General features: G+C 38.6%; 1 protein-coding gene and 1 pseudogene across 1 annotated transcript; one reads left to right on the top strand and one right to left on the bottom strand.

The window, feature by feature from the left end:
• Positions 1-1,271: 1,271 nt before the first annotated feature.
• Positions 1,272-26,366, bottom strand: PLEKHA3 (pleckstrin homology domain containing A3). Its single transcript, XM_060106302.1, has 8 exons — positions 25,953-26,366; positions 22,074-22,190; positions 15,429-15,584; positions 12,592-12,728; positions 10,903-11,067; positions 7,778-7,821; positions 6,022-6,137; positions 1,272-2,570 (listed from the first exon to the last, which is right to left on the bottom strand). Exons 1-8 carry the CDS (start codon positions 25,990-25,992, stop codon positions 2,443-2,445), a joined length of 903 nt encoding a protein of 300 aa, XP_059962285.1. The 5' UTR covers positions 25,993-26,366; the 3' UTR covers positions 1,272-2,442.
• On the top strand, positions 21,022-21,372 carry LOC132495397 (small ribosomal subunit protein eS26-like; annotated as a pseudogene).
• Positions 26,367-26,743: the final 377 nt, after the last annotated feature.

Below are 26,743 nucleotides of genomic sequence, written 5' to 3'. Positions count from 1 at the left end.
ATCAAAGTTGTTTTAATCATAGAAGCCTTGGATTCCCACACAACACAAACCAGGTACTTGAAAAGTAAAGCAAGTACTAGTTCTGCTTAGATCACTGATATACCAAGAGTCTCTAAATTTCTCAACAACCCCATGGCATAGATAAAGCAAATCAAGAACAACCAATAGTTACACATTACAGAAAGTCCTGACAAACTAAAATTCTTATGAAATTGTTCTTATTTGGTTCATCTTTTTCTTAAAATTCAAAAAAGTCAGGCACACTTGAAAATACATTGGGCTCCTCAAAATGCAAGGTTCCCTGAAGCTTTATAGGTTGCTTCATGCTACCAACTCACTGATCAAAACCTAGATGTAATTCAAGATACATTGATATCCCCTAAAAAAAAAATGATTTCACAAATGTGTTGGTTCCTAAGGGAGAAAAGGTGGCTCCAGTCACAATAAAAGCCATACTTACGAATATAGCAAACTTGTTCAAAGGACCTGTTTCAAGGAAAAAAAAATGATATGAACCAGAAATAACTGTATTTTATTTTTTTAAATATTTACAGAAAACTGTTCAGGAACTCATATTTTTTGATAAAGCAATAGAAAATGGATTTATTTTCCATGAGTTCAAAAGCTTTGTTATAGTGTTTTCATTATAAACCTACTGGTTCAAAAAGAACTACCAGAGAAACTCCCACAATTAGTACCACCTTGACCTTCATAGTCTTATCACCACTCATTCTTACTACAAAAAATAAAAAATAAAAAAAATAGAAGCAGCAAAAAATCTGATTACTCGCTCAACATGAAAACTTACTACATTATCAAACTTCTTTTTTCTCAAATTAGACATATGAAGTATAACATATGAGCAGAAAGATTCCTCTTAATATAGTCTAATGACCTGTGTGCTATTTAAAATCACAAATACTTTAAGTAGCATAGAGTTTATCTAAATGTATATTAATGTATATAGATTACGTCCATTTTAAACTTAAGAAAGAAAGCCTATAACTACAGACTTATTTTAATAAGGAAACACCAAATATTAATTCTTTTTTAAAAATTCTCACATAAACTTACAAGAGAAATTTAAAATGAATAGGATGCACTATTCTAACCTCACAGGCAAAAAAAGCTAAAAATATGCCTCATTTGTGTATTTACTATGAGGTCCAAAGATACAAACAAAATCAAAGCAATAAAGAATATTATTACCACTGATAAAGATTAGACAAACTATCAATAAATGTAAAAAATACAATGTATTATATGATGAGTTTGAATGCAAAAACCACATATTTATTAAACATATGATTAACTTAAAAACACCAAACCAGTTTGTTTTAAAGTGCTCCTCATCCAAAACCTTGGACAAAACCATCACTCCAAAGTGAACTGAAAAAACAGTTTACAAGGCAAACACTGACAATAGGTATGGACAGGCACTACCAAAAAATGCTATTTGTTCTTTAATTAAATAATGCCATTCTCAAGTTACGTAGGGCAGTACCTTGACAGATTCCTTTTTTATAAATATTCATAAATAAAAAATGTCTAGATATTCTAAGGAGCTGCAAACATTAATACCTTACAACAGCAGCCTACGTCTATTTTCGGAAAAAAGCACTAAAATCCTCTTCCATTGCAAGTCATTTATTTCTCTGGTTGAAGTGAGCAAGGTCACTACAATATTAACCTCTTTTCTAGAACAATGTAAATAACAAGGTATACACATCTTAAATTTGGTAGGTCATAAAAGTTAGGATGCAATCATTTTTTTTGATGCAACAGAAAAATAAATAAGTAAAAATTAAATACTTTAACCCAATATTTGGTATCGACAAATCAGTAGTGTCAACTTCATATACAAAGGACAGCACAATCTGGTTTTTAAAAAATCCTCAATGTCATGGTATTTGGGGTAAAAATATTTTGAATATTAAATGTTTCCTTTTTGCTTAAAGGAATATAATACAAACACCATCAAGCTGCGACCGTAACTCACTTTCAGCTGGGGTAAAGTGACCATTTGGTCCATGGCACAAGTTACATATATCACACTTCTGTCAAACTGAAACCTTAGGTTTATAAGATTTCATGTTTATAAGCTACAATACACACTGACTAAGATGTCAGTCCCTCACAGTATTTTAGAAAAATATCTACATTTGTCCTTACAGATGTCAAAATGTTACACCATCATTTGTTCAAAAAAAAAAAAAAGATGCACATTCATACTGTGAAGTTATTAGGAAAATACTCTTGCAAATAAACTATATAAAGATAAAATACACTTCAAAGGTATGTGGGTTGTTTTTTGTTTGTTTGTTTTACAATATTCTATAAAGTGCAGAGAAATCCTAAGGGAAAATTACTCCCTATAACATAGTTTAATTACAGCAGCTTTTGCATAGCAATACTTAGAGGAAGTTGGACACTTCCGTTTCCTCAGGAAGAGAAGGATGGAAGAGGATCTTCCGATTCAGATTTTTTTTTGGCCATAAGTCTGCTTTCTTCAGGAATGGTTGCTGATGCCAAATCTCCATTAAGTGTATTTCTGGAACAGTGAACAGGTCCTATTAAGAAATTGATTAAAAGGTTAAACATCCTATCAATATTAACTCCAGTCCTCCATGAAAGAATATTTCCTATTCAGGGACATGAAATTCCTTTAGCTTCTTGCTAACTTTTTGATCGTTTGTTTACGAGTAAAAATGTAACTTTTCTAGTATTGGCAGTTGTAAGGAGAAACTCCAGAGTTCTTGAGAAATTATGAAACTATCTGAAGTAGAGATACTTGTTTTGTTCATTGCTAGAACCAAGGTTGGCACACACCAGCAGCCAATAAGTATCTGATGAATTGAATTTAGTCTTTCTTAACTATTGCTTTTCCAACCTGATCGTTTTAATGCTGTTGGTATCCTCCTCATTTTCTAGGCAAAGAAACCAAGTCCCAAAAAAGATTACAAGCCTAATCCAAGAATCACACAATTGGTAACAGAACTGGAACTAATTCAGGTCTTGCTCTTTTCATCACAAGACTTTCTTTTTTTTTAATATTTTAATTTTATTGGAGTATAGCTGATTTACAATGTTGTGCTAGTTTCAGGTATACAGCAAAGCATCACAAGACTTTCTGAGCAAAGCTGACAAGGTATGTCGCAGTGAAAGTTCTCACATCTCCATTTGGGATGCAGCTCACAAAACTATCACTGCAGCTGCCAAGTGAGCACATCAAACACATTGGCATGGTCCTATTCACTTTCACATGTACATTTTTTTTTAATTTAGCATGAACATTTATTACTTTTATAATTTAAAAAAATCTAGTTAATAAAAGTAGAAGCAGCTGAATCTCTCAAGGAAAAGAATACGCTGCAATAAAGACTTTCAACTAAGATTGCTAATTTGTAAAACAAACTTTCTAAGAAAGAGCACTAGTTCAGTCTCTGCTTTGTCAACTAACTGGGACGCTAAACTTTACGATAAACAGAAGGAAATCTAAGGATAAAACTCTGACCTACCCTACACTTGCCAATTTTAAAAAGTTCTAGAGAAGTGAGATATATGTATGTATATAAATATTAACGCATGTGTATATAAATATTAATGCATGTATGAGTGTGGGTGTGTGTAACTAATTTTGTTACCCTCCTTAACAGCTATATTGGGGGGTGTTAAATGGAATATTTACACTTAGATCTTATAAAAACAGTTTTCAAAAATTCAGAACCAGAGTGCCTAAAAGAGAAGAGAGCTAAGGAAAATGGCTGGCTTTAAAAAAATTAATTTAGCTATCACAAATGAAAATGACACCCTTAAAAAAAAGAAATGGCAGGACTTCCCTGGTGGCGCAGTGGTTAAGGATCCACCTGCCAATGCAGGGGACACGGGTTTGAGCCCTGGTCCAGGAAGATCCCACATGCCGCAGAGCAACTAAGCCCGCAAGCCACAACTACTGGGCCTGTGCGCCACAACTACTGAAGCCCACACGCTCTAGGGCTTGGTGCCGCAACTACTGAGCCCGTGTGCTGCAACTACTGAGCCCGCACGCCTAGAGCCCATGCTCCACAACAAGAGAAACCACCGCAATGAGAAGCCCCTGCACCGCAACGAAGAGTAGCCCCCACTCACCGCAACTAGAGAAAGCCTGTGTGCAGCAACGAAGACCCAACGCAGCCACAAAATTAAAAAAAAAAGAAATGGCATCTAAAGAAAAGTACAAGGCGGAATAGAACTCTTTCATAAGCTCTGGATGAAAAGGGTCATATATAAAAGGCAGAAAGAGCAAGGTAAATCGGAATGTATGTTAGCTGCTCCAGGTGACATTTTTTCCCATACTTAAGCTCTTTAACCATCTTCCTCTTTTTCTTATCACTTCCAAGATCTAGTAAATTGGCCCAGGAAAGTTTCTTTCTCCCAACCCCTTCTGACACTCAATCCTTTTCCTTCTTTCATTTCTTTACTCATTGCCCCAACTTATATTCAAAATGATAATGAGCATAGTGTTCTATATCAATAAATAGATTAGTTCTGTAAGAAAAATGGGCATTAAAAAAAAAATGCAGGCTTCCCTGGTGGCGCAGTGGTTAAGAATCCTCCTGCCAATGCAGGGGACACGGGTTTGAGCCCTGGTCCGGGAAGACCCCACATGCCGCGGAGCAACTAAGCCTGTGTACCACACCTACTGAGCCTGTGCTCTAGAGCCCGTGAGCCACAACTAGTGAGCCCACGTGCCACAACTACTGAAGCCCAGGCTCCTAGAGCCTGTGCTCCACAACAAGAGAAGCCACCGCAATGAGACATCCATGCACTGCAACGAAGAGTAGCCCCCGCTCGCCGCAACTGAAGAAAGCCCACGCACAGCAACAAAGACCCAACACAGCCAAATATAAATAAATAAATAAATTCATTTTTAAAAAATGCCATCAACTTCTAAAAATCTGAAAATGATCAGCAGGCCCCTTTAGAATCTCAACCATTTTCATGAACTTTACATTTCTCCTCTAATTAAACCTGTTTAACCTTCTGGTTAAGTAAAGCAACTCTATCTTATGCAATGTTTTCAATTTATTCAAATACTAGAAATCCAACACCATTGTTTAGTCCCATTTCAGCCACACTATAAATCAGCTGGGCTCTTCTAGGCCATCTAAAGAATTTAACCACCATTCACCATGTCATTTCCATAAGGGAAATAAAATCTTGTTCCAAACAGCTGACTTACAAATAAACTCTTGGAACACAATCTGTTGCTTAATTGAGAACTGTATATAATTTCTATCCCACATGTTTCATGGGCAATAGTAAAGACTCTGAAAAGCAAAAGTCTATTAATGGAGTTGTAATAATAATACCGTATTTGCATTCACTGAAAATCATGGTCACTACTGTCGAAGTAGATATTCTGACAGACTTTCAAAGGTTTTTCTCTGAAGAGAAAAATAATTAAATTTTAACATAAATCACAAAACCTTTCCTAATGTATTCAATCACAGTATGCTGACTCTTTAAAAATAAGGAAGAAAAAGGTACAGGAATAAATGTTATTATAATTCATCACCACCACCAGAAAAAATTATTGTCCTTGGCCATTTCAAATTCTTTAAGTAACAATGCTGATTTTTTTTCTTTGAACTTAGAACTTGCCTTTATTTTCCCCTAGAATCCTACCTACAATTTATGCTTTCTTCTAACATGTTTTTTAAACGCAAACACAATGGGAATATAAATTACTAAGAGATTACTAAAATGCAGTGGGAGTAAAAGATTTTGATATTACATATATAAATCTAAGATATGGTATTTACAAAGAGATACTTTGTACTTCTTAATAACAAAGGTGACTGTAAGAGGATATATGAGCTTCTGTTGATTGTGTGCTAGTTGCTCAGCTCTGAATGAAGGAATTAATCCACGGGCAAAGTACAGTGTTCACTGTCAGTATCCTTCATTTCAACAATTAGAGAGCCCCACACCAATTTTGCTGAACAGGCCAAAGGGAGAGACACAGCCCTTCTAACTTACTATCTGGGTCTTCGAGAGGAACATCATTACAAGAGTCTGTATCTGAGTAGGTTCTTCGGCGCCGCTGGGAGAGTCGGTGAAGTGTAGACACTGTTTCTTTTATAGAGTGGCTACTCCTGCAAGTTAAATAAAAAGCATTAAATTGTAAGGACTTCAACAAATGAAAACACCCTCAACTGCAGTTTTCAATGACTTCTCTTTAAATGAAAGAAGAACTATTTTAATACCCAAAGTTCTATTTTAGCAACATTCTACTCCTTCAGAGGTCAGGCCACAAACAAGTCAAATCATTTAGAATCTAGTTGGTAAGCTGGGGAATACAGCCTCTGAGCCAAATTAAAAGGAAAAGAGGTACAATGAAGAAGTGATTTCTTTTATAGAGGAAGTCCAGCTAGAGAGTAAACATATCAGATGGTTAACAAGTGTTTAAAAACTAAAAGTTATGGATTTCACAAGTGCATGCATCTAGCGTCATCCATAGCCAATCTGAAACAGCAGAGCAAAGGGGACGGGCAAGCAGCGTGGGAGCATGCTAGGAGCCAACTCACTGAGAGCAGCAAGAGCGGATAAAGACAGCAGCAAATGGAGGCTAGGAAAACTAGCTTTAAAAAATCAGCTTGGAAAACTAGAAAAATCAACCTAAAAAATTCAACACAGAAGCAAATCACCACCACTCGACAGCACCTCAACTACCACTGGATGACAGCCCAACATTACTGTTCTTAATGACAACTCTGATTCATCAAAAAAAAAAAGTTTAAAAATTCTTATTATATCTTATTCAATAAGGTAGAAAGGATAAAATACAGGTCAAAAATTTCTGTCATAAAGATAAAAGTTTGTTAAAGGAATCAAGCTTTTATTTTTCTGAAAAATTCAGTTGATGAAACTCTTCATTCCCCGATAGGATTATATACACACATCACTGGACTCTTCTCAGCACATAATAGTTCAATCAATTACATAACCATCAGAGGGAAAAATAAAGTGACAAAATAATAAGGGGGTTCAGTTAGCACTTTTTTTTTTGGAAGGCACTCAATAGATGTTTACAGAATGAAAGATTAGTTAAATTCTATAGTGCTTTACAATTTTCTAAAGTTTCACACGTGTGATTTCATATAATCCTACAATAACCTTTTGTTCCCCCTACCCCTATATTAATGTAGAGAAATAAATGCTAATGTCACTATAATTTCATCATTTTCCAAAGACAACCAGAATAAGACAATCATAGCAACTTAAAGGAATGTTACCTACCAAGATAAATAGCCTGGGATATTGGCAAAATCTAGAACGTAAATTTTTTAAATGTGTTGATATGAATACATACTTTAAAATATCAATTAGTTTTTCTCTCTTTTCAGTAACACCTTAGCTCCTATTATAACAACAGCTCAGCATGAATATATGATGCTATAAAAAACTGTAGTAAAATAAGCCTAAGCTTGGAGCCTTAATACATCAAAAATGGATTTCTATTAACCATCGTTGGATATAATTTACATCTAAAAAAAGGATGATAGCTGGCAAGGTGCTTACCTTGCTGACTAATTTATTCACTCATTTTTTTCTTTACCTACTACCTACTGGGGCCAGGCCCTATACTAAGCACTAAGAAAAATAATGCTGAGCAAATCAGAACCAGACTTTGCCCATACAGAGTTTACATTCCACTTTATGTTAAAGACCCAAAGAATTTCCCTAAGTAGGTATAATTTTGAGAGAACTTGGTCAAGAGAAAAGGTTATTTTACCTCTCTGAACTGCAAGAACCAGGGTGGCTGACAGAACGCTTCATCTAGAAATTTAAAAAGAAAATAAGCATAATTCATATGTCAAGTAGAATAAGACAGCTCTAATATATTATTATTATCATAATTAACATAAATTTACTCAAAGAAAAAGATGGCTGGCCAAAAAAATTATTTTTTACAGAGCCAAGTAACATTATTAGCACAATATCAAGCTCTCTCCCCAATAATTATTAACTGAAATCTTTCTCAACACATACAAAAACATGTGGATTATTTTCTCAATATTAAAAACTAAATTTTATAATATATATATAATACATGTGTTTGATAAAGATATAAAAAACAGTATACTTAACAAGTCCCCAAAAAATCACACTATTTGTGATGTAAAGGAGTATCTAGCAAGCCAGAAAAGAAAATAATCTAATAAATGTCTCTTTTTTTTAAAGGGCAGAGCTTCTCCTTACCATTCATTATTCAAGTAGCTATTACACAGATGTTCTAAAGTGTGGTTTTCATGGAAAACAGCATTAATAATTCAAGTCTTTTAAGAACTCAGAAGAGGAACCCTAAGCCTCAAATAGGTTTCTAAAAACATACACTTAAAATATAAATAAATAAATAAAATCTGAGTCAGCAGAGTATTAATATGACAAATACGAAACATAATTTAGATCTAACTACTCCATCAAAAAAACAGAGGCAGCCAAGTAGATTATTTCAATGCTTAGCAAAGTAGCAAAAAAGCAACGTTTATATCAAAGGCTAAGGATGGTTGCTTTATATACAGGGGCTCAAGAGTCTTACAAGTGAGTCCAAGTCTAACAGTTATGTTACGTAAATGCCTTCTACAGTTGCTCTGAGAAATCCCAGTTGAAATGAGAACAATTATGACCCATCCAATTTGTAGTCCAAGGATATCTAATATGATTAAAATAAAGATACAACTGGACATTAACATCTCCTTTAACAGAAATCATCTCCTTTAGGATTACTCACATGGCAACACCCCCACTACAATTATCTGTGGATCAAAATGACAATTGTTTAAACTTCTATGATGATTTGAAATATAACTGAATGCAAGTTAATTTAAAGAGGGACACGATGAGATAACCATATAAAGTAGGTATAAAGATCAAGTTAATTTTAGAATTCTCAAATTTTTCAGCTTTTTTATTTACTCATGTCGTTAAAGAAAAAGAAAGAAAAAGATTTCCTCTTGAAGACTGTCTGACCTTACTTTCTATGCTACGTGTCTCCAGAACTATTTACCATAAGCCACAATTTTTGCCTTATGTATGAAGTAAAACGGCACAGTGAGGAAAAATAAGTAGCCTCTAACCAGTATTTCCTAGATTAACTTATTGATTTCTTGTAATGTTTCTACTGATAAAAAGTTTTAGTTTAAAAGAGACAGTTGTTATAGCTTCTTATACATAAAATACACATATGACCTCTCTGGACTATACAACATTTATAACAGAAGGCATTCTCCTCAGAAGTTCAATGCAGAAGTTAGGCAGGTTTGAGGTGTTTTCATTATATTTGATTCTATAAAGTCCATCTTAAAAAAAATACAGTGTACCCCTTGTATATCAAGCTCAAGAACATAGCACTATACATCCATCTCAAAAGATCAGGATTTTTTGTTCAACTATACATGTTATTTAGCAGTCCACAATAAACCTAAAATTGTTCTAAAAAGCAACATTGTCAAACTGTGATCTACTAAACAACACAGTCCTCCGAGTTAAAAAATAAACAAAAGGGTTCAATCATCAAATAAATTTCAGAAACACTACACACCACCTCTCCTCAGAGATTCATAATACACTTTAGCATAAAAGAGGTTCTAAGAAGTCCTACATCAGCGAAACCCAATTTGTTTAAGTTAACCTAGAACTTCCCAAACTAATCTGGCCATAAAACTCATTTTCATGGTACACCTATCTCAGAGGACGCTGTTGGTCCATCATAAATTATTTAGAAAACAATGATCTAGAGACTTCCCTAGTGGCGCGGTGGTTAAGACTCTGAGCTCGCAATGCAGGGGGCCCAGGTTCAATCCCTGGTCAGGGAACTAGATCCCACGTGCATGCCACAACTAAGGAGCCTGCCTGCCTCAACTAAGGAGCCCATGTGCTGCAACTAAGGAGCCAGTGAGCTGCAACTAAGTCTCAGTTGCACAGCAACCAAATAAAAAAAAAATTTTTTTGAACACTTTAGGAAAACAATGATCTAAATAAATTTAGGTAATAATCTTTACTAATTCTCATATGACCAAATTTGCTGTGGTGGGTAAGAGAACCTCGGAATAAGTTGTACCCTATTATTTCTGCCAATAAATAGGTCTGCAGGTAACTGCTAAAATAAGAGCCAGGCGGCATTCTTCATTCCACAAAAGGGCTCACGAAAATAGCTTGATGAAAAAAATGTAAGTTTTCATCAAACCTCATCTCACCTCCAAGTTCCCCACAGCATGCTAGGGCAAGTTTATTACCTTGTAAAGGACAATGAATCCATCACCCTTGGCAAAAAAGAGTACTCCCTGTTCAGAGTAATCAGAAGATAAGAACCTAATGTTAAGGACCTAACATTAAACAGGTTACATCTACCTCTGATGTAAAAAACACCGTATTTTACAGATGAAAAAAATGAAGTCCAGAGAGATTAAGTAACTTGCCTACTTGGAAGATTCAAATCCAAATGCTGACTATAAAATACTGTTTCCCCTGTAACATGTTGTTTCGAATCTCTTACAGCTCCTCTAAAGATTTATTTAATTTTATCCCCTTGTGAGTAAATCTTCACCCCATAGTGGTGTTTTTACCAAACAGAAGAGTGTTACCCAACCTTTTCATGTCACAGCACCCACAGAGCACTATAATATTTTCCTGACACACTGGGGTAAATGGCATAGCCCTTCCAAGGGGAGGGGATCAGGACCTTGGCTCATGTTGAGCCCATCAGCTGAGAGGCTCCCATACAGAATCTGAGTACAGTAAAAAAAAAATTCAACCTGTTGACTATTTCCCTCCTACTGCCAGTTTCCAGCCTTAAAAATAAACACAAAAAACAAAACCACATGCAGTATCACTGGAAGAAAAACCAGAAATTCCAACCATTTGAACAGGAGAAGGTGACACAGGAGAAACTAAGGGATCCGGATGGCACAGCTGAAACATCTCGGGTTTAAACTTGGCATTCGCTATCTTCACACATTCCTCAAGCGTTGTGATGAATGTATTACACGTGGCACTAAGCAGAGAAGAGGCTTCATTCATGTTCTGAAAAATTACATGCAAAGAGTTGAACAGACTCACACACAACTATGTGGATTCACGTACCACCTTACCATCAAGTAATGAAACATTACCTTCAATGGATACCTTACTAGGTTATGCTCCAATCTGTTTAAAATGCATTACCTTAGAAAGTTGAAAGCAATGCATGAATAAGAATTATCTGTCTCTCAGGTAAACAATGTATGAAATTAGACTCCAAGAAAAAAATAACTCTTACATTTAAACAAAGTATCATATTGAAAAACTGTGTACAAAAATTTATCTTAAATAAACCTAACCTAGACTGTAAGTTTCTAACTATCAGAATTCCAAAGGTAGTCACAGCAGTGGAACACCATGAGGGTTACTGAGTGCCAGGTAGAATTCATGTCTACCTGATGCACATTCTCCCATTTCTTCCTTGGTAGAATAAAAACTCCAAGTTCTTTTTGGGACAGCAGAGTGCCTTGCTCCTGGGGGATGAATATAGACTGGTCTAAGACAGTCATGTCTATTCCATGACCCTTTGTCAAATACTCATTTTTCCTAGTTTTCGTGGACCCAGACTAAAAAGATAATGAGAAGTCTGCTGGGGTTTCTGGGATTTTCATTCCCTGATAAAAGCAAAGGACAGCAAACTGAGATGGTCTCTCTCCATCCTGGCTACCCCACTGCCTCCTGCTTCTGTGCGAACTTGTAGTCACCTTGAAGGCTAGGGCATGAGGAGAAAAAGCCAACACACCAAAAATGGCAGAGTGGAAGGATAGAACAAGATTGGGCCCCCGACACTGTCCCTGAGCCAATGGAGCAGATATAAGGGCACCTGCCTGCAGAGAGCCCGTGGTGAAACAGCAAGTGCCTTAGGGTTTAATGTACTTGCATCTAAAGGCATCCTACCTCACCTAACATTCCTACCTAGTAGGAGAAGGCCACAGGAAAGTAGGAAGATTTCTTGTCCCACTTCTCCCAAGTTAGGCAAAAGGGGACTGGGAACCAGGCTGGCCTTTCACCCAGAGAGCAGTAAGGCTCACTGGTCCTACTTCACCAGAAAGAATGAGCCTATTTCATAGCCAGGTCCTGCAAATCTGAATTTTTATTCCTACATCACTGCTCTGAGAATGATTCTTTTTTTAAATTAGTTTATAAAGCTAAATTATAAACCCTCAGTAGTTAAGCTAGGACCTAATTACAAAAGAAAGAGCACAGCAGCTGTCCAATGAACTCATGCAGTTAGTCTGGAGAACAAAGCCGGTAATGCTTCTTTCCCACCCCAACCACCAAATAATCAATTGGCTGCAAAGACAGGCCTTGATTCCTTGGAGTAATGTGCTGCTTGCTGCTTTACTCTGGTTATACAGACATAGTCTAAAAGATCCTACAAACTTCCAGATAGTCTACAGTACGAAGAGGTCTGAATAGCTGAGAATAACTCATTTTGAAAATGCTTCTCTGTCATCTTATGTAAGAAGCTCACCCACCATGTGCTGCAAAGCATAACCAGACATGAACGGATCATCTTGGATATACCTCCATGCTGGGAGATGAATGATTCTCATCATGGTGAACAAATTCTTGGATCGTATGAACTTGCTTCATTAGGAGGTCACAGTAGAGGCGAAGCTCAGACATTTTGGTTTTCAGAGATTCACTGGTTTCACTTATTTCTGAAAGGAACATTTGCAAACATTCAATTAGACTATTTTCATACTTCAGAGGCAAAACAACAAAATGGAATCATTAAAAAGTAAGGCAGGGCTTCCCTGGTGGCACAGTTGTTGAGAATCTGCCTGCCGATGCAGGGGACATGGGTTCGTGCCCCAGTCCGGGAAGATCCCACGCGCCGCAGAGCGGCTGGGCCCGTGAGCCATGGCCGCTGAGCCTGTGCATCCGGAGCCTGTGCTCCACAACGGGAGAGGCCACAACAGTGAGAGGCCCGTGTACCGCAAAAAAAAAAAAAAAAAGTAAGGCAATAGATATGAATACCTGTAGCTTAAGAGGTGTGAGACCTTGGAAACAGAATGTAAGGTTTTCCCTGAGGAAACATCTTCTCTTTAGATAGCTGGAAAAAACTGGCAGTCATATGTCTGACATGAAGTTTAGGTAGATTAACTTCCAGAGACAGGCTGATGACAATGAATGTCTTATACAGGATATTTCCATTCCATTACTCATCTTTAATTTGATAAGCACTTGTATTTCTTTTTTTGTGAATTGGCTTTTCTTGTCCTTTACACATTTTTCCAGTTCTGATGTTTGGTTTTTCTCTTAGTAATATATAAATTGATAAATTTATAATTTATAAAAGTTCTTACGCATTAAAGACAGCAATCTTTCATCCCTCCAAAATACTGCAAATACTTTTCAAGACCTGTCAGCTTTCTTTCAGTTTTCTTTATTGTATTTTGGTAAACAGAAGTTTTTCACTTTTATGTAGTTACAACTGCTCTATATAAACATTCATTTATTTTCTTCCGTTCCTTTCACAGCTTCATTTTCACATAATATTGGTTTAAGAATTTTTTTTAATTAAGAGCCTATGTTCCTTTCTTTAATATATCCAGACAGACTAAACATCCAACCATAATCTCAGCCACTCACTTACCAATACCTTCTAAACTAGATGTGCAAGCAGCAGAGGAAGGAAAAAAAGTATACACAGTAGATCCTGGTGCTTCTCCATATTCCTGGAGCCAGAGGCACTGCTTTGTGGTACTAGTCATGAAGCCCCTCTAGCCAGAGTAGACCAAAGCAGCTCTATCTGCCCATTTAACCTAAATTAATTTTTACCCAAGTTTAAGGCCATTCCTTCTTTTTAATTGTAGCAATATATATATATAACAAAATGTACTATTTTAACCATTTTTAAGTATACAGTTCGATGGCATTAAGTACATTCACATTACTGTACAACCATCCATCTCTAGAACTTTTTCATCTTCCCCAACTGAAACTCTACACACATTAAACACTAACTCCCCTTTTCCCCCTCCCTTAACCCCTAGAAATCACCATTCGACTTTCTGTCTCTAATTTGACAACGCTAGGTACCCCACATAAGTGGAATCATACAATATTTGTCCTTTTGTGACTGGCTTATTTCACTTAGCATATATTCAAGATTCATCAGTGTAGCATCTGTCAGAATTTCCTTCCTTTATAAGGCTGAATACCATTTTATGTAGATACCATACTATGTTTATCCATTCATCTGTCTATAAACATTTGGGTTGTTTCTACCTTTTGGCTATTGTGACTATACATTCCCTCTTTTTTTTTTTTTTTTGATGAGGACCATTTTTGAAGTCTTTATTGAATTTGTTACAATATTGCTTCTGTTTTTTTGTTTTCTAGTCGCGAAGGCACATGGGCTCTTAGCTCCCCAACCAGGGATGGAACCCGCACCCCCAGCATTGGAAGGCGAAGTCTTAACCACTGGACCACCAAGGAAGTCCTCATTCCTTCTTATCCTACCCTTAACCATATTCTATCTGTGATGTTCTTTCACATATTTGAAAACTGTTATAAATTCAATCCTTAGCCTTCATTTTTCAATGACCCATAATTTAGTTGTTTTCACTAATTTAAGTAACTTCTATTGTTTTTTAATTACAAAAGTAATACATGTTCAGTGAAAATTTTTGAAAATCAAAAATATATAGGAAAAAAACTGCAATCTCACTACCAAGATATAAATACTGTTATTATTTTCACATTATATCCACATATAATTGAACTAATACCATAAATTATTTGCTTGGCTTTTTTTTTTTCTTTTTGGCCACGGATGCATAGCTTGCGGGATCTTAGTTCCCCAACCAGGGACTGAACCCAGGGCCGCGGCAGTGAAAGCGCCGAGTCCTAACCACTGGACCAACAGGGAAGTCCCTTGCTTTGCTTTTGAACAGGCAATATCTGTAGCTGGTAAAGTCAAAAGGTATGGTCAAAGGGTATAAAGTGAAAAGTGAGTCTCTCCCACAAATTCCCTTTCCAAAGGTAACAACTTGACCAATTCTTACATATCTTTCCTGAGCTGGCCAAGGAGTGGCTATGTAATTTTGAATCCCGCTTTTTTCAATTATCACTTAACTTTGGGCATCTTCTCATATCATTATAATTCCTTGTAAACATTTTACTGGCAACATAATATATCAGCCTATGAAAGCACTATATAGTTTACTGAACCATTCCCCTAAATTTAAACCTTGGCAATGTTTATAAATTTTTTCACTATAATGAACAGCTATGTACATAGATCTTCTACATTTCTGATTATTTCTTTGGGATAAATTACTGTAAGTGAACATGACAATTTACATTTATGTTTAAGAAAATATTCTCACCACAAAGGAAAAATTTATAGTTACCTTTTTCTTTTTTCGTCCTAGTATCAGACAAACAGGCTTTGGAGCTCCCCAGAGCAACCAGCCACCTTTGTCTTTCAGCTGCATTCACTGCCTTCATGTAGAAATGCTGCTCTCCTGGAATGATTAATTCCATTCTTGTGTTGTCTGCTGAATGGACTACGATGATAAACAAAGGGGAAATATAGTCACGGACTCAAGTAATTTGTGGAGAATCAAATCATCACTTATACAGTATTAGATGTTTCAGACCTAAAACAAAAAACTCTGATTCAAGAGGCAGGCAGTGCCACCTCCTTAAGGCGCTATCCAGGGGCACCCTCCAAGCCACCATTCTCACATATACCCAGACTGGCAGTGGTGTCAAAGTGGTGGTAGCATGTGAACAGAAAACGACAACAAATTAACTACTGAAAAGTGAGATCTAAGAACTCCCTCCCCTGGGGCCACCAGTACACCTGTCACACTTATCACACTCTTTTTTTACTAATTTCTTTGAAAGCAGCTTGTGTTTTCGTACACCGCCCATCCCCCACCCAAGCCTAGAATAGTGCCTGGCATAAAGTGCAATAAATGGTAACTAAGGTAAGCTTCCATCAGAACAACAGTCCGCAACTAATGAGCATCTCATAACCACCTGGAAAGCATAAGTGTTTTAAAAATCTCCTCTTCCCCTCCACCGTCCTCTTCCTCTCCTACACACACCCTCATCCTGGATCTCTGACAAAAGAGAGCTAACCATATCGTATGCTGAGCCAATCGTAAATCTTGGTTGTAAGATTAATTTGTGTTACATTGTCATTAATCAACAAATATTTACTCTGCTCAGAGCAGTGCTGGTAGAGGGGAGGACAGAAGAGGAGAAGAAAGGTGTCTTTGCTCTAACAGAGGGAACAATTTTATCCAGGAAACAAACCGATACACTAAAAATAAAACACCTAAACGTTGAACTCTTTGGTACAGAGACTTCATGTGTGATTATACTGAAAGGTAAGAAGAGGCAGGAAGTTAAAAAGTCTTCAAGAAGAAGGATCTGACGACAGCAGAACTTGGTTAAGAGAAAAAACAGCACAAGAAAAGCCCTAGATAGGGGCTTCCCTGGTGGCACAGTGGTTGAGAGTCCGCCTGCCGATGCAGGGGACGCGGGTTCGTGCCCCGGTCCGGGAAGATCCCACATGCCGCGGAGCGGCTGGGCCCGTGAGCCATGGCCACTGAGCCTGCGCGTCCGGAGCCTGTGCTCCGCAACGGGAGAGGCCACAACAGTGAGAGGCCCACGTACCGCAAAAAAAAAAAAAAAAAAAAAGAAAAGGCCTCAATAAGGAACTAAACACAATATGTACTGAGGATATCAGGAGACAGGCCTAAATAGAGCCTTGTGTTGGATTACAAAGTAATGATACATTCGTGAATAAACAAGCTGAGTGGAGCCAAATTATGAGGGGCCCAGAGTGTCTGGCAGAAGCCCTAATTTAGATGATTACTTACTGAAAACATTGACCAAATGCTCAGTGTACTATGGCAAATAAGTGCCACAAAAACTTTGCTATCTTATTATTCTACTTATATAGACCATTCTTGGATACAGATTGTAAAATATATGATCATGCAACAGTCAATGATGGGTGCAAAAAATTTTTGGCTAGGATATAACTACTGAAATCCCAAAGCTCCAGGAGTAACTCTTTTTTGCTACTTGCTAATATTAGTGAAAGCGCCAATAGATACCTTTAAAGAAAACAATGCTCTAATTTCCAAAGATGTTGCTACAAAATGAAACTACAATAAGATTTAGTTTCATTTTAAAAAATACCAGAATTTATGTGTCAGTCAAGGGTTGTCCCCTCCAAAGTAGTTACCTGAGAAGGCAACAAACTTAAGAACAATGCTCCCAAAACATCAAGCTCCTAGGAAAAAATAAACTAAGACCTCTACATGCAAAACTGCAAAACATTACTAAGAGAAATCAAAGACCTAATTAAATACAGGAATATATCATGCTAATGGATCAGAAGACTCTTGTCAAGAATACACTTCTCCCAAAATTGATGTATAGATTCAATGTAACTCCAATCAAAATTCCAGCAGGTATTTGTAGAAATTTATAAGCAGATGCTAAAACGTATAAGGAAATGCAAAGGGCCAATATTAGCCAAGACAATGCTGAAAAAGAACAAAGTGAGAAGAGTTAGGCTATCAGACACTAAGAAGTATAAAGTTAAAGAAATCAAGATAGTGTGATATTGACACAAGGATAGAAAAACAGGCCCACGAACAAAAGACAGTCCCCAAAAAACCCACACATACATGGTCACTTGCTTTGTGATGACCTTACAGTGCAATGGGTGAAAGGTTGCTCTTTTCAATAAATGGTGCTCAGTCAACTGGAATCTTGACTCCTACCTGACACCATATATAAAAACGAATTTTATGTCAACCACCAACCTAATATAGACCTAAATATAAAAGGTAAAACAATAAACCTTCAAGAAGATTTCTTCAATAGGACATAAAAAGTTCTAATTAAAAAAAATTTTGACAAATTGGGTATTACTGAAATTAAAAACTTCTGTTCATCAAAAGATACCATTAACAGAATGAAAACACAAACCACAGATCAGGAGAATTATCTGCAATATGAAAACTCATTCAGACTATACGAAGAACTCCTACAAATCAATGTGAAAGACAGCCCAGTTTAGAAATTGGGCCAAAGACTTGAAAAGGGACTTCAAAAGAAGAGGATGTTCAAATGCCTAATTAATATCTGAAAAAATACCCAACATCATTAGTTATTGAAAAAAATGCAAGTTAAAGCCACCATGAGAGGGACCTCCCTGGTGGCGCAGTGGTTAAGAATCTGCCTGCCAATGCAGGGGACACGGGTTCGAGCCCTGATCCAGGAAGATCCCACATGCCGAGGAGCAACGAAGCCTGTGCACCACAACTACTGAGCCTGCGCTCTAGAGCCCCCACAACTACTGAGCCTGCGCTCTAGAGCCCGCCAGTCACAACTACTGAGCCCACATGCCACAACTACTGAAGCCCGCGTACCTAGAGCCTGTGCTCCGCAACAAGAGAAGCCACCACAATGAGAAGCCCGCACGCCACAACAAAGAGTAGCCCACACTTGCCGCAACTAGAGAAAGCCCGTGCACAGCAATGAAGATCCAACGCAGCCAAAAATAAATAAATAAATAAATTTAACAGTGATTCAATCCGTTAGTGTCTTAAAAAAAACAAAAACCACCATGAGCTAGCACTAGGTATAGCAGAAGAATTCAAAATCTTCAAATTGCTAATACTAAGCTTTGGCGAGCATGAAAAGCCACTGAAACTCTCATACTAGTTGGAAAACAAATTGGTACAATTACTTTGGCATTATCTGAGACAAAAAGTCTCTCCTTGATCAAACTTGTCGGGCTCTTCTGAGCCCTCTGCTTGATTAGGCCCCATCTGGGGCTTCCGGCTCTGTCCTAGTAGAGTCCACTTTTAGCAAACATCCTGCTAAGTTAGTTTAGCCAGAATCCCCCACCCTCAATATCTGATCACCCTCCTTATCTGACCAAATTCCACTTCCCACCACCCCCAGGTAATATCTGATCACCCTGACCTGTCTCCAATAAGAATCCTGTTAGGTCGGTTTAATCAGAATCCCCCTTTATCTCTGAAGTTTCCTCCTTGTAATTTTCCATCCACTGATTCCCCTATCCCGCCCCCTGCCACTCTGTTCCTTGGCTATAAACTCCCACTTTTCCTTGTTGTATTCAGAGTTGAGCCCAATTTCTCTCCCCTACTGCAAAACTCCATTGCAGTAGCTCCTATACCTATTCCAACAGGCCTGAGTAAAGTTTGCCTTACTGGGTTTTTTTAATAATTTTTTTAATTGAGGTATAGTTGATTTACAACATTATACTAGTTTCAGCTGTACAACATAGTGATTAAAAATTTTTATAGACTATACTCTATAGTTATTATAAAATATTGCCTACACTCCCTGTGCTGTACAATACATCCTTGTAGCTTATTTATTTTATACGTGGTAGCTTGTGCCTCTTAATCTTTTACCCCTATCTTGATCCTCCTCCCTCCCCTCTCCCCACTGGTAACCGCTATCTTGTTCTCTACATCTGTAAGTCTGCTTCTTTGTGTCTTACTGTTTTAACAAAAGTCAAGAATAGTATTTTCTTTAATATCTGTTAAAGCTGAATGTATGAATATTCAATGTCTCCCTTAGCAATTCCACTCGTTCTAGATTATAATGAACAGAAATGCATATATATGTTCAACAAAATAAACATATGAGAATGTTTATGGCAGCTTTACTTATTATAGTCCCAAAATGGAAACAAAATGGAAAAAACAAACAAACACCCATCAATACTAGAATGGAGAGCCAAACTGTGGGACAATCACACAATAAAAATATTACACATCAGTAAGAATGGTGAACTGTTACAAAGAACGACATAGATGAATTTCACAAATATAATGTTGAGTTAAGCCAGACGCAAAAGAAAACATTGACTTATTCCATTTATATAATGTTCAAAAGCAGGCAATATTTAAATATGGTGATAAAAGTCAGATTAATGGTAACCTTTTAGAGAGATTAGTGGCTGAAGTAACATGATTATTATCCCAGCATCTAGAATGCTGATAATATTCTAATTCTTGATCTGGGTGGTGATTACACAAGTGTATTCACTTTGTAAGCATTCTTAAGGCTGAATATTGAAGATCTGTGCCCATTTCTGTATCTTATTCTTTAAACAAATAACAAGGACAACAAAAATGCCGCCATGGCTTGAAAAAGTGCTAGAGTTGCCTTAAGAATTCTGCCACTAACAGCCTTTTAAATATCCTCAAGGTTGTCAAATCTTTGAACTTTGAATGTAGTTTGATTTCTGACGAGTCAGAATCTCATTTGGAATCAAATATGAAGAATAAGATGAGATAAAACCATCATTTTTTTAATATCTTTTTTTCTTTTTGGCCGCAGTGCGTGGCACGTGGGATCTTACCCCAAAGAGGTACCAAACCCTGTGTGCCCCCTGCAGTGGGATCACAGAGTCTTAACCACTGGATGGCCAGGGAAGTTCTCATAATTTTTTTTAAAAATAAAAATTCATGCTTTGAATGTGCTTTTCTTGTGTGATTTATAAAAATAAAACAAAATTACACCCCATATAGTTCAGGGAATATGCAAGTAACAATGCTGAAGTCTTTCTATATCTTAAGTAGCCATGACCCCCTGTAGGGTTTAACACGCCCTTCTCTAGTGCTTTATTTTTTCCTTCAATTCTCTTTGAAGAATTCAATACTTTTCATTATCATTTTGTCTGATTTCTCCTACCTACTTGCACCCTACATATCCCAACCACACACACAAATGAATCAATGGTCCATGAAACCTTCCTTCATGAAAATTACAGCATGACTTACTGCTTTTTTCTCCCCTTTTGAAAAAGCACAGTATGGAAAAGGAGTGGGGAAGGTAACTTTACAGTAGAGAAATCTGACAGACACTACAGCAGACAGGTGGTCAAGGTTAATGTCAAGAGTGATATGTCAGCTCTCTCGGGTCCTCACTTCCAAGATGACCAAGAAAAGAAGGAACAACAGTTATGCCAAAAAAGGGCCATGGCTATGTGCAGCCTATTCACTGCACCAACTCTGCCCAATGCGTGCCCAAGGACACCATTAAGGTCATTAATTAACACAGTAGAGGCCACAGCCATCGGGGACATTTCAGAAGTAAGTGTCTTCGATTCCTATGTGCTTCCCCACCTGTACTTACATCAAAACTACATTACTGCGTGAGTTGTGCCAGTCACAGCAAGATAGTCAGGAATCATTCCCGTGAAGCTCGTCCCAGGTGGACCAAACACTCCCACCCCAGTTTAGACCTGCGGAAGCTGCCCCATGACCTCCACCTAAGTCCACGTAAAGAGCTAAGTCCTTATAGACTGAAGAAAAACCATCCTCTCCAAAAAAAATATTAAAATGGAAATTATACATTGGGAAAAATGTTGATAGCATGTACTCCTGATATGATGTGATCTTCCTCCCTAAAACCCATAACCCCAGTCTAATCATGGGGAAAACACCAGATAAATTCCGATAGAGGAGCTTCCTACAATATTCCTGACCAGTATTCCTTGAAACTCTCAAGATCATTAGAAAAAGAAAGGGAAAACATCTCTATTACCCAGAAGAGCTTATTTCCAATTCAGCAAAGAACCAGAGTTTATGACTCTGAGTTCATACTTTATCAAAAACCTGCGCTGGCCTCATCATCTTTAGAGTTCAGCTTCCAATCTTTACAACACGCTTCAATGAAAATGAAAGAAAACACTTGTAGACTCAGCACGGACACTAAAGTGGCATCCACAAGAAATTGCTTTTTCAAGTCCACACTGGAAGACTAGCACTAGTACTTCGAATTTCAATTAAAAGTATATTTATAGAGGGAGAAATATCAAAAATTGTGCCTAACAATGCTAAGTGCCACTTCTGAATGCTAAGGAGATAAATGGCATTAGAAGATCCCTTCCTGGTTAGAAATGCTTTTCTCCTCTTTTTGCAGTATGCTGAAGAACCCTTTACTTACCTAACTACAAATTCATCGAATTCCATATATTCACTTACCTTTAATTTCACAAACTGCCATCTTTATACTTCCTTTGCTCCCTTTGCAAACATCATCTTGTGAATCATAGTAGGACAGGATTCCATTATCTAAAACAAACCAACGAGGCTGCCAACCTACAAAGATCATAAATAACAAAACAGCAATAAAAAAGTACTTTAATCACACAGAAAACTATGATTACAAAATTTACCATCCATGTCATTTCTTGGCTCTAAAATAACATTCTGACAATGAAATTTTTAATTGCCAAGATCTGCCCAAAATACTCTTGCATCAATCTCCATTTTGCTGGAAGAGATTTCTGGAGAAACCTCTAGATCAGAATAAATATGCGGAATAATACCTTTATTCTGGCTTACAACCTTCTCATTAACAACCCATCAGACCCATCTTCAAAAATAGCCCTACACACAGAAAATAGCCCAAACACAATTGCCCCTTTTTTCTAAGGGAAACAGAGTCAGGTTATAACATAATGGAAAAAGCAACAGAAGACATGGATTCTAGCCCCAGTTTTGCTATCATTCTTTGTCCCAGGTTGAATAATCTGAGATGAATCTTTCATCCCATTAAATATCAAAAATTCCCAGTCTCCAAAATGAGTGAATTGAACAAGAAGACCTCTCAGGTGCCACCTCGCCCTCTAATTCTGCAATGTGGCTTTCCTCTCTCCTGTAAAATACTCTGCCTAAGCCAACTCCCTTGCACACAGTGAGTGCTGAATGAATTACAGTCTCTCACACAGAAGTTGCATACCCTGTGGTGAGAGCATGGAGCCACCACTCCTCTCTCCTTGCCCTGCTGTTGCACAGCTCAGGCAGAAATGCTAGAAATTGAAATCATTCATTTAATTAGCATTGACTCAATGACTACAGCACACAACCATCACAGACTTGGCTCTAATGCGAAGCTGGGGGTGATGATGGCTTTCCTTGAAGCTCAACTCCCACTCTTGCAAGCCAGACTCAGTGTTCCCTGAAATCTTATCAAGCATGCCACTAATTTACAACAGTTCACTGATTAATAACATGGTGACCATGCTGGAGGCAGTGCGACGGCCCTTGTTCTTTCTGTGACTGTTAACTGGTCACTTTAGACACTGTCTGCTATAGTAATCAGTTCCGTTTTTCTGGGCCAAATAGTACCAAGACAGTGACAGATAGGGGAATCATTCTTACACCCTGATATAGACCCAGGATTTACCTCCCCAAAAGGCTTTACCTATAACACTTTTGAAATGACAATGCTGAGTCATCATAAAAAGGTTAACAGCAGGGAATGTGATAGTACAGTTCAGAGGGATGGATATCCAAAACCAAGTTTCAGAGACTCGGAAAATTCTTTTTATGAAACTCTATATTCCTTAATGAGGTCTAGCAAATTAGAAGGTAAGTTCTTCTGGTACATGAACTTTATCTCGTTCATCACTGAATTCCCAAAACCTGGGAAAGGCACACAACAGGTGCTAAAAAACAATGTACTTCTCAAGTGATTGAATGAATGAATGATTACAGAAAACTGAGATATTGCCTGTTACCCATCAGAGTACAGATATGCAGTATATCCAGTATATCCATAATGTATTGGGCATGCACAGGAATGATGAGGATGGTATCTTTCCAAACATTAATTCACCTTGGCAAACAAATTATAAGAAGGTTATGGTGAAAATACACTCCTCTATCCCCAGTCTAGTGTGCCTAGAGGACAAATTGTGATTTTGTAAGCCTGCATTATTGTGATTCTGTATCTCTTTAAAATAAATATTGAGCAAAATGATTAATTTAGAATTTGTACCAACTTGAAAAGTGACTATAGTTAAGTATATTAATCTAGCTAAGACTGTTAATGATCTCTACATACCTCTTTGAAAAAATATTTAATAAAACAATCTCTAATTGATTCACACATATATATAAGGGCTATATCTGTGAAAAAATTCATAGCTATTCCCTTTTCTAATACCTTTTCAAAACACACATTCTTTTTATCTCAAACTACCAAATGATACTGAAATTCTTATTCTCTACAAAGGATTCTTAAAGAACACTGTCATCAAACTGGAAGGTTCTTTAAAGATCACTTAGTATGAACAGCTATTCATCCTTCTGACCTAAGATGAACTAAAAGTAATAATCAGCATGCCACTGAGCCAAATTTAAATTTTAAAAATAGAATTCTTCCAAACAAAAGATTTCATCAAGCTTCTACACTGCATACTAGCAGTTAACTTAAATGCTCTGCAAAGATTAAAACCTTAAGTACACAACGTTAAAAGCTCAACCAGCTGGTGCTCAGCGACAGGAGATGAGAAAGAGGGCCAATAAGACCACATTTAGCTCCAGGAATAAATTTTGACTCATCTTAGTAATCACCCATTGCTCTGGGCTATGCATAAGATCCTCACATGACCTCCCAAGCCACTGTGCGCTTAGAATGTTTGCAATGAGATGATCATCTGCATCTCAAAGCATAGTAACTACCATCTCAAAGTTAAACTAAACAGCATAACTGTTCTCACAACAGCCCATGTGAAAATGCCTAATAAAAAAAATTCGCTTCGTTTTTTAAATGTTTCCTATTAAAACATACCAGTTACAGAAATAAAGTGTTTGACGTTTTAATGCAAACAAAACATCCATGTATCATAAATGTTAAAGCATTCGCTGCTATAAATCTGTCTTTAACAGTCCAATTAATCAAAAAAACAGAGACAACTGTAGCTCAGTGCTTATGTCTTTAAGTGTTTATGTGCAAATTTTGCACATGGTCAGATGGACACAAGTTGAATGTCTGATACAATTACTAAGGGGTTCAATACTTTTGGCAGAGTGAACAAGTGGGCAGCAAATCAAGATTGGCCTATTACACTAAACGAAGAAATCTGTTTGCTATTTAATCTTACTTTAAATCCACTCCCCTTTAATTTGGTGAGATCACAGAATTCTGGAGTTGGAAGACACCTTCAGGATAAACTAGTTGATCACCCCTGCCCTATGAGACAGATCTTGAGAGAAAAAGTGACTTGTCCTTACTGTTAGCTGATGGCAGAGATGGGACTACAACTCAGATTTAAGGCTCTTTTAATAAGCCAGACTGTTGGTGTCATGGAAAAGGGCCCTTCCCTGCTGGTCTCTCATTTCTACAGAAACACCTAGTTCTTCGGTGTTCTTCCTTTCAACCAACTTCATGAGTGAAACTGACTTGCCTGCTCCACCTTCTGTGTCTTGCACCTTCTCCACAATTTCTCACACATTTACCTGAATACCAAAACATAAGGATAACTCATTGACAATCAACCCCTAAGAGAATATAATCTGGGAACAGCTTCCAAAATCTTGCTTGTTATGCTTGAACAACTTCAACGAAGAGAACTTTTAAAATAAACCGTGTTGCTAAGGAAAATTAAAAGAAACAGTGAAAAGAATTCCTAAAACGAAATCTTGATTTTAAAGGGCCCATTACAGTCCTATGCCCCAACAACTCAGTTATCAACAAAATGCTGAATTAAGTGTGAGTAAAGGCAGAGACTGCAGAAACACATGTAGAGTGACTAGGAATGGTTCCGGAAGCTACAGGAGAAAACAGAAGTATTATTACACGGGCAAAGAAATGGTCAGGTGCACTTCCCACCCTCAGGATGGTGCGCAGCCTCGAACTGTCCCCTGCAGAGGCCAGATGGGCACTTACAAGGGACAGAGAGAGCGATTAAGCCCGGGAACCAGACAGAGCCGATTCGCTGTGAGGGTCCCCGCCGGCCTGGCGGAGGGAGGAGGAGCCCCTTACCCGCCTTCTCCGCAGCCTCCCTGCCTGAGCCTGTCCAAGTCCTCTCCCCGCCGCCCCCACCCCCACCCCGGTCAGCCGAGCCCTCATACCCGTGAGATAGTTGGTCCACTTGTACAGAACTCCCTCCATGCTTCAGAGCCCGGCGCGGCGCATCCTCCTGGCCCGGCGCCGGCCGCGGTGAAGGGGGAAACGCGGGGCCTGGGCAGCCCCTCCCGGCCCGCCCGGGCCCCTCCCCGGGCGCCCCCAGCCGACACACAGCAGCCCTCAGCCCGCGCTTGCTGCCGGGACGTGGCGGCCCTCAGAGGCCGGGACGGCGGCCGCCGCGTCGTGCTTGGGGGCCTTGAGACATCCCCGGGCGAGCCCCGTTGGCGTCGGCAAAGTCGGGACAGCGGCCGGCCTCCCGCTCGCGCTTCAACCGCCCGGCTGCTCCCTTCCGCGCCCCGGCGCTCCTTCCTCCTCGCCCGCCTTCCTTTCCCCCCGAGGTCTCTCGTTTATTTTCATTGACCCCGACGTCGCTTTCACTTCCTGGATGAAAGGGGCCGGCTCGTCCCGGAAAACCCCTCCCCAGCGGCGGGGCTGGAGGAGCGGCCGCGGCTTGCTGCCACTCAGCCGAGCCGGAGGCTGCGCGAGGAGGGCGGGCCGGAGCCGTGACTCCTCCTCATCCTCCCACAGGCCCTCGGCTGGCGGCCCTGGGCTCCCCGCTCTCGCCCTGGACACCGAGCCCCGGACCGACGGCCCCCCCAGGGCCTAAGCCTCAGGGCCCGGGACCGGCGGACTCGGACCTGGCTGCGTGCGCAGCCCCCGGGCCGACCCGAGGACTAGCCGCTCCCCTCCCCCACCCACGTCGCACTCGTAGGCCTCTCAGGTTTTCCTGTAACTG

Source organism: Mesoplodon densirostris, chromosome 8, assembly GCF_025265405.1.
Source record: "Mesoplodon densirostris isolate mMesDen1 chromosome 8, mMesDen1 primary haplotype, whole genome shotgun sequence".
In the NCBI taxonomy this organism is placed as follows: domain Eukaryota; kingdom Metazoa; phylum Chordata; class Mammalia; order Artiodactyla; family Ziphiidae; genus Mesoplodon; species Mesoplodon densirostris.
Note: the sequence above shows the minus strand (reverse complement) of the source record. Positions and strands in the feature narration are given on the sequence as shown.